Genomic DNA, 9,133 nt, shown 5'->3' with positions numbered 1-9,133 from the left:
AGTTTCATCCTGTCTGAATTCTGATGGAGGTTTGTTGTGATCGGTGGAAAGATGGCGGGTCTTTTGGATTACGAGACTCAGATATTCTTAGACCTGTTTCACAATGATGGGTTACTGCTCACGGCCAGAGGATTGGGCATTGATCGTATTCTCCTGGCCTTCCTGCGCCTGTACTCGGACCCAGCGAATCTTGTCCTTGTTCTCAACACCTCACAAGCGGAAGAGGTGAAACGCTTCCCTTGCCTTGCGTAGCGAGAACCTCCTTTTCCTTTCTTCTTCCTCTTTGAAACCTTCTCGAATCGCAAAATACGTTCACATTTAAAAGTCAATACAAAGTTGGACCAAAATACTTTTGTGCATATTTTCTATATGTGTGATGTAATTAACACTACACTAGTACCCGACTGCAAAGCCGCAATGAGCCGGCGACGCCAAAGCCTCTTGCCACTATTTTACCCATCACTGTGGCATCAGTAGGTTAGGTAGTTGGTAGTAGGTAGGTGTAGTAGGTACCGTAGGTGTAGTAGGTGTAGTAGGTGTAGTAGGTGTAGTAGGTGTAATAGGTACCATTTGCATTCTGGATGAGATTAAAATTGATAAAATTTACTTCTTGATTAATTCGGTGAATTCCGTCTCAACTTCGGATATTTCCGGCCGTTAAAAACCATCCCCGACGGCCGCGAGCTTTCTAAAAAATAATTATTCGTCAATTTTAGAATATTTGACGCCGTTTTCACCCTCCGAAACGCGTAATAAGCTTTTTTGAAATATTTTTCAAATGCTCGAATCTCATTGGTTCCGGTGTTTGGTGACGATTTTCGTTGAAGATAACGAGGTTGGTCTTAACGTATTTTAATTACAAATTAGGCCAAGTAAAAAAGAAAAAAATGTTTCTCGTCCCCGCCTGCTTCCTTTTTGGTCGCCGCCTACTTTTATTTACTATTTAATACTATTTTTTTTTAATATATACTTGTTTTTTTAAAATCGTTTTGCGAAGAAACTCAGTCTAAAACTTGCCGTTTCCGGGCGTTTACTGATCGTATCTTGTGCATTGATGATCTGAACTATTATGGATCCCGCCCTCTGACGGAACTTCCTGGTTAATACATGCTACATGCATGCTACATGCATGCTACATGCTACATGCTGTTAATACATGTATGGTTAATACATGCTAGGCTTAACGCAGACACTTTGTGCCAAACACGGTCAATTCTCGCAGCGGTTGTGCACTGGGCAAGTGCAATTTACGTGTAAAAATCTTGCATTTCATACTTTTAATGGTACAAATTTGAGTAGGGAATATGACGATATTCGTGTGTGTAAGCATACGTTCGTCGACAAAAGTTTTGAAGTCTTGGTTCGCAAGATCAGTTGTAGATGACAAGCGAACGTTGAACGATCTCTTCGCTAAATTTGCCAGTGGAGAATTTGACGATGGAGATGACATTGGTGATGGATACCAAACAACGAAAGTAAGTTGGTTAGAATGTTTAAAATGGTTCTCACTTTATGGATGACATGTACAAGATTGACATAAGTCTCACTGGGATTTCTTACTTTAATATTTATGGAACAGACCATAAGATAGACCGAGTCCTATAGTCATTAGTTTCACTATGTGGGGGGGAGGGCAAACTGTTGATTAAACATATATTATTTCGTCCCACTTCTGGTTTTGTAAGAGGGAAGGATCAGCCTTCCAATGAAACTACAGTAGTTGTTTTTTAGGATTTCATCAATATTTTGGTCTGTTCTCTGAGTCGTCCCCAATATGAACAATTCTTGTACTATTAGTGTATTATTGTGTATTTATATTAAACAAGGACACATACCAAATTTAAACATTGTCATTGTTTCTTTTTTGTTTTATTCAAATATAATTGTTACAGACGTGGCTTGGATGTTATTTACCGAGCGGTTTTATGGTATGACCACGTCTGCACAAGTTACCCGATTGTGCCCGAACGTTGACTAATCGCGCTATGCTAGACCAATGAAGGAAAAAGAAGACACACGGCTGGAATTAATACGACACGACACCAGGGATACGGTTCTCAAAGGTTGTTATTACAATAATGCGGAAGGTTTAGATTACAGGGACAAGAGGGAAACATAGGAAGGTGGGCACTTAAACACACTTATATTAACCCCAACAGACGACAGATAAACGGGACAAGGCTCACTCACACGGGGTTTGATGGCAAGGAAAGCGGGTAGCGATCGCTCCAGGTGCACCTGGGCTCAGGGCAGGATCACGTACGGTCCAGTTTAAGAGATGCGGTGGAGGTATTGCAGCGCTCGAGGGGTGGCGACTTCTCTCTCCAGGCTGGGGGCGCATCTGACTCAGCGCTCGCAGGTGGCTTTCCTTCTCCAAGCTGGGTGCGCATCTGACGTCACATCCGGCGCGGGGCCGCGTATATCCGGCGGGGAGTGACACGCCCTCGGCTCGTTAGCTCCGCCTCGTGGAATCGGCACGTTGCTTCTCATTGGGTGCGTGCGGGGGGCTTACCAGGCTCCGCCCTTGACGAGGAGCTGACAAGGAGCCCCTTCGTGGTAACCCCGTGGAGCGCATGGTCTATGGCGCTAATCGAGCCGGTGTGAGGACGCATCCTCCCCCGCTCCGCCGCCATCTCCTCTGTTGTTGTTGTAATTGTTGGGGAAGAAGATGGAAGGAGGTATGGGAAAGGTCCTAAACTCACTACTGATGCCATATAATCACATTCTGGTGCAACGAAGAGTCATAATTAATGGAGACGAGGCCTTAACTGACATAGAATAAGAATAACTAGGAAGATGTCCGAAAGTTGTCTACGTGTGGTGCGGTGGACCTGGGCACGACATTTAATGGGGGAATAAGGGGAAGGTCGGCTCTACTGATTGTTATTTACATGCAATGGGACTAGGGAATGGGGGATCGGGGAAAGTTGGGGAGTATTGGAGAAAATAGGGGAATATTTACAAGCGGATATGGAGGCCAAATTCCATATTCGCAACATTGCACCCTTCTCTACCCTCGGGGCGTCCCGACCCGATAAATTTTTACCTACTTTAGTGTGGCACGCAATGTAGTTCCCTCTACTATTAACTCTACCCTGAGTGCGACAGTTTTACAGATATTCACAAATGAGTAAATATGTCCCCCTGCGACGTTGCACCCTTCTCCTCACAGAAACACACCCACAGGATAACCGAATCCGGAAAGAATTCTCAAACTAAACATACAGCCGGTAGGGAGCATTATTTACAAGACTACGCTGCTATTTACACTACGATCCAGGACCTGTTTTTGGAGGAACACATGCAGATGTTATGCATAGAGAGAGCGCGCTTGCCAACATCGATACACCAACCCACGAGTGCTCTGTGGCCGACGGCCTTTAATAACGTGCAGAGCACCCTTCCCGAGCATCAACAGCACCACCCCACCACCAATCGGTGCAGTCACCATTGTTCATTGGAATAAAAATAAATTCGACAACCCCTAACCCTGCAGGTGTCTCTTGCTCTTCTTGTGGTGCACTTGGTGGTGTTAACTATTAGTGGTTCACCTGTATGGCATAGGTGCCACGTTGACCCATAGGTCCATCCCCGGGTGGTGCTTGGCCGCAAACGAACTGCGGTCCATTGTGGGTGGCCACAAACATTGCGGTCCATATGGTGTATCGATCCCGGCAGCAAACAGCGAAAGTGCAGGCCCACAACTGCGCAGCCAGCACCTCTCTCTCCTCTCTCTCTACCCCAAAGCCAGATCCTCGGAGGTGGGAGACAAAAGAAGAAACAAGTGAGTAAGGTGGTAAGGGCGCAAAAGTGCACGCAATGTAAGGTGATGCACACTGGGGGCACATGGGAACCAGGTGAGACAGGTACGTTCCTATCGTACGCCCCCCCCCAACCAGGTAACCTACATGGCCCCTCCCTTACCCCTTACTGCATCCACAAAACACAACACTACCCATAAACATCTACTTTACAAATCAACAAACATCCCTACTGTCTTCCCCGTTCCTCCCATAAACCAAATTCGTCTTCTCTCCCTCCTAACCAATCAAATTTGCCATTTTCAACTCTCATCAAAATTTGCCATCTCCAACTCAACATCATAATTTGCCATTACCAATTCATCATCAGTCCCTCCTAGGGAGGGAGAGATGGAATCACCCCAATGTCTCATCCACGTCGTGATGCGTCTCACAAATCCAACAGCAATTCTCATTTCTGCAACACAAACAAAGAAAACACAGGTGTGGAGTCATCATCATCACCACAGGTAAGTGGCTGCGTATGGTGCGACAGGTTCATCAATCCTAACTATCTCCTAAATGACTTTAACAACTTTACACTACCCGGGGGCTTTCTCCGGCCAAACCATTGGCCCTCTTACACTATGGGTTCTAAAAACCAATTCCCATTGGCCAAACTGTGGTGCTCTTCAATTTGGGGTCTCACTCCCCCGATTCATCTCCCGGTGCCCTCGTACAATTTCTGGGCTGCGACGTGTACCTCTCCCAGTGGGTCTACCCACCTGCACACCTCCACCACTGCAGTTGCCTCCGAGCTTACCTGCTCCTTACCCTAACCTAACTACCTGGGGAAGGCCCTCTGGCACTCTCCCCACTCGGTGCCCTCTCTGGCACTGGGCTACCCGGGTCCGTCCTCCGGATCCTCGGGCCCCATCCACAACTCTACCGGCTCCCAGAGCCCACCTGCGGCCTCACCTGGCCGACATCCTCACAGTGGTGGAGTGCTCAACCAACTACACACACTAACAGGCTACACGCCCAGCCATTTCCACAACACTAATGCACCCATTCACAACACCATTCTGCAACCGCACCACAGATGCCAATATCCAACCACAATTTACCTGCACCCTCTACCTAACACTTACACTACCCGCCCCGGGTATCCGTGATGGGGGTCCACTCTTCCCCCATCCACACCTTCGCACCATGCACACCACTCCGTACCACTTACTCCAACTCTCTCCACACACCTGTACCTGCACACCTGTGCTCTCACACCTGGTGCCACCGGCACCCTTCTCTCCCCAAGCGCATTCGCGCTGATCCACAACACTCACTACTCATACACTACTCCACACACCTGTCCAGTTGCACACCTGTGCAATCACACCTGTTCAATCCTCACACACACAGCATCATCTCAGCTAACTACTCCCTTCTGAAACTTGCGCTTCCCAGTCGTCCCTTTAACTATTGCGCTCCCTCGTCATTATAATCCACACTAATCTACCTGCGTCCCCACTACAGGTATCAGTCACTAACTAACCTTAACGTTACCTACTGTCATCTTCGCTAGATCCCTACACACAATATCCTAACCCCCCCGGGCTAGTTTTCACTGCCATACACCCCATAAGCTATAGCTCCTTTGCCCCCACTGGGCAGGGTGGCAGGGATGCCACTCTTACCCACCGGGCACATCGCTCCTCAATCCCCCAGTCCTCTGGCACTAATAAGCCCCCCTTATTCAGAGGTACTGGGTCCCGCCTCGGCATCTAAAGCCGAGGCAATCCACGGGGGCGCCTGCTCGCCGGTGTAAGGTCTTATCCGGTCGGCGTGGACGATCCGAGGGAGGGCTCGTGGCCCCATTTTGATCTTAATGACCACGTCACAGATTTGCGACAGGACGACTCCTGGGCCTTGCCAGGGGGAGGTGAGTTTTGGGCACCTTCCCTTCCGCCTCCGGGGATTAAAGAACCAAATCTTCATCCCCGGAGCGTATTGACTCCCCTGGCTCCGGTCGTCGTACCTGCGCTTCATCTTTTCCCCCGCCAGATGGAGTTGGCGGCGAGCGAAGGCATGGACTAGCTCCATGCCTTCCTCTAGGTGACGTGCGTACCCCTCCCTCGGCGGGTTAACCACTGTGTCTGGCACGGGACCGCATAGCAAGTCGGCGGGAGCCCGTAACTCCCGCCCATACATAAGCAACGCTGGACTGCATGCGGTGGCCCCGTGCTGGCTGGTTCGGTAGGCCATGAGCAAATAAGGGAGATGTTCGTCCCAGTCATCCTGACGGGTGGTGGTGAACAGTGCCAGTTGTTGGATTAGAGTTCGATTGAATCTTTCCACCATCCCGTCAGATTGAGGTCTTAAAGGCGTTGTTCTGGTTTTCCGAATTGACAGGAGACTGCACACATCTTTTAGCAATTTGCTCTCAAAATTTCGTCCCTGGTCGGTGTGCAACTCCTGTGGAATCCCATGCCGGCACACAAATCCTTCCACGAAGGCCTGCGCTACCACCCCTGCTTCTTGGTTGGGGAGGGCGTAGGCCTCCGGCCACTTGGTGAAATAGTCCATTACAACGAGGATATACTTATTACCTTGGCGGGTGCGGGGCAGCGGTCCTAGAATATCCATAGCCACCCGCTCAAGGGGGGCCCCCACCTGATGTAATTGAAGGGGGGCCCTCATCCTCCGTGCTGGTCCCTTTTTGGCAGAACAGGCGTCGCATCTCCGACACCAGTCCTGTATGTCGCGCCCCATATTCACCCAATAGAACCTCCGGCGGACCCGAGATATTGTCTTTGTCCTGCCCAAATGGCCGCCGGAGCGGGTACCATGCACCTGTTGCAATATGACGTTCTTGAATTTGTCAGGGACTATCACCAGCCAGGAAGTTCGATCAGAGGGAACCTCCACCCACTTGCGATACAAGATGTTGCCTTTCAATTCCAGGGTCTGCCACTGAGCCCAATATGCCTTTGTTTGTGCCCCGAGGGGGGTGACCTCTTCCCCCTTTGGTCTTTGCCCCAATTTGACCCATTGGAACACCGGCCCCAGAACAGGATCCTCCTGCTGGGCCGTGCTCCAAGCCAACTCTCCAAATTCCTCGTCCGCGGTTAGTGGCAAAATTGGCCCTCTCACCCGGGTTGCCCGGACAACGAGGGTCGGGTCCGAATCGCCCAATTGTTCCCTCTCCTCGTGTCTCGCACAAAATTTGCAGTTTTCTCCCAGACAAGGACGCCGAGAGAGTGCGTCCGCATTACCATGGGCCTTCCCGGCCCTATGGGCCACATCAAAATCGTACTGCTGCAACTTTTCCAACCACCTTGCAATTTGGCCCTCCGGTTCCTTGAACCGAAGGAGCCATTGCAAGGAGGAATGGTCAGTTCTAACATGTTCCATTGATTGATTCTATTCATATGCCATTTCAGTTAAAACATATATTTATTTGCTAATTTGGAAATGAAATTGCAGGCCTTTCGGTAACAATCAACACTGGCATGTTTCACATTACATTGGACAAACTACAGAGTCTTTAAGTCAGCCACAGTGGTCATTCAATTCATGGCAGCCATCTTGGAAAAAAATAGCAAAAAAAATGAAAATAGTAAATAGTAAGGGCCTCCCTCCTCCTTTTTTCAAAAAAGTACGGACGAGAAACTTTTTTCTTTTTTTTTACTTGGCCTTAGACTTAGAGGTTCATTAGATTGTGAATCAAAGAAAGACGGGTGAAACAAACTCCTATTGAACTTTTTCGCAATTGTTTTATGCAAACTTCTGCATCGGTCGATGGCGGCCTCCATTGCGTGATTTGGTTTTGGAAATATTTTTTCAAATGCTCGAATCTCATTGGTTCCGGTGTTTGGTGACGCTTTTCGTTGAAGATAACCAGGCCTGTGCGGGCCGAGGTTGGTCTTAAAGTATTTTAATAAAAAATTGGAGGTGCATAAGATTGTGAATCAAACAATGACGGGTGAAAGAAACTCCTATTGAACGTTTTCAATTTGTTATGCATACTTCCGCATCCGCAAGATGGCGGCCTCCAATGCGCTTCGGAATTCTCAAGCCAAGGCATAATCTGGTTTTTGACAAAATACGTACGTGTTTATTGACAACACCGGCTTCGCCGGCTACTAGTACCGACTGCAAAGCCGCAATGAGCCGGCGAAGCCAAAGCCTCTTGCCACTATTTTACCCATCACCATGGCATCAGTAGGTTAGGTAGTTGGTAGTAGGTAGGTAGGTAGTTAGGTAGTTGGTAGTAGGTAGGTGTAGTAGGTACCGTACCTGGTAAGACTTGGTAAAAGAGAAGAGCAGACAGTCCTCCCAAATACCTGCATACAATAAATGTCACAAGAAGCTTAAGGAAGTAACTATACGATGTGCTAGCTTAAGGCCTATTTTAAGAAATTTTAACTGGGCTTGACATACGTTTTCACAGTATGTGTGTAGTCTTCTAACTTCAGTCGCTGTCAGGACTGGTTCTCTCCGGGCACTGCGGCTTCCTCCACCAGAAGAAGTTAGCTTGCAGTGATTAATTCGGTGAATTCCGTCTCAACTACGGATATTTCTGGCCGTGAAAAACTATCCGTATTTCTAAACTAAATATGTAAACCGCTTATACCGTATTTCTGGCCGTGAAAAACTATCCCCGACGGCCACGAGATTTCTAAAAAATAATTGTTCGTCAATTTTAGAATATTTGACGCCGTTTTCACCGTCCGAAACGCGTAATAAGCTTTAAAAATATATTTTTTCAAATGCTCGAATCTCATTGGTTCTGGTGTTTTTTTTTGTTTTTTTTTGTTGTTTTTTTGTATACAAGATCGAGGCTTGTGAAAGAGCGAACATTAATCACACAGAAAGACAAACCGACACATAAAACATATAACATCGGGAGCGGTAGACAAGATGGGGAGAGAGGGGGAAGGACACAAACACAACATTTGAGAGCAGGGACCGAGAGACATGGAGACATCGAGAGATCTGAGAGAGGGCGAGGGCTTTGGGGGGGGGGGGCATGGGAAGGGGGCGGTGGGAGAGGTATAAAACATATGGACACTGCCAGGACTTCCAGGAAAGAAGTTGGAATTTCAAACAAGGTGGATCTGGGGTGAATTAGCGGGGGTAGAAAAGATCAAGGTTTTGGATGGGGGAAGATAAGAGATGGTGGTGAACAGCTGTTTTGAAGACCTGGAGGGAGGAGTGGGATTGAAGGGAGTGAGGGAGTTTGTTCCAGAGGCGGGAGAAAAGAGGAATGAAAGAGTGAAGGTGAGCAGAGAGCCGAGATTTCGGCAGTTTAACCATCAGAGGGTTGCTGGCAGATCTTGTGCGACCTGTCGGAATATTTGGGGGACAGAGCACAGAGAGAGCTGGGGGTGCAA

General features: G+C 48.2%; 1 protein-coding gene across 2 annotated transcripts in view; it reads left to right on the top strand.

Annotated features, from left to right (window-relative positions):
* LOC137435572 (DNA repair endonuclease XPF) overlaps positions 1–9,133 on the top strand; it is a 44,688-nt gene continuing 35,555 nt past the window's right edge. Inside the window, exon 1 of one of the 2 annotated variants that reach the window (XM_068129472.2) lies at positions 1–225. In XM_068129472.2, coding sequence (XP_067985573.2) covers positions 52–225 — 174 coding nt within the window. In that variant the 5' untranslated portion in view covers positions 1–51. The remainder of the gene's footprint in view (positions 226–9,133) is intronic. The other variant, XM_068129473.2, reaches the window with a different exon arrangement.

This window comes from Myxine glutinosa, unplaced genomic scaffold, assembly GCF_964187855.1.
Source record: "Myxine glutinosa unplaced genomic scaffold, kmMyxGlut1.1 SCAFFOLD_943, whole genome shotgun sequence".
In the NCBI taxonomy this organism is placed as follows: Eukaryota; Metazoa; Chordata; class Myxini; order Myxiniformes; family Myxinidae; genus Myxine; species Myxine glutinosa.
This window is presented reverse-complemented; position numbering and strand designations above follow the sequence as displayed.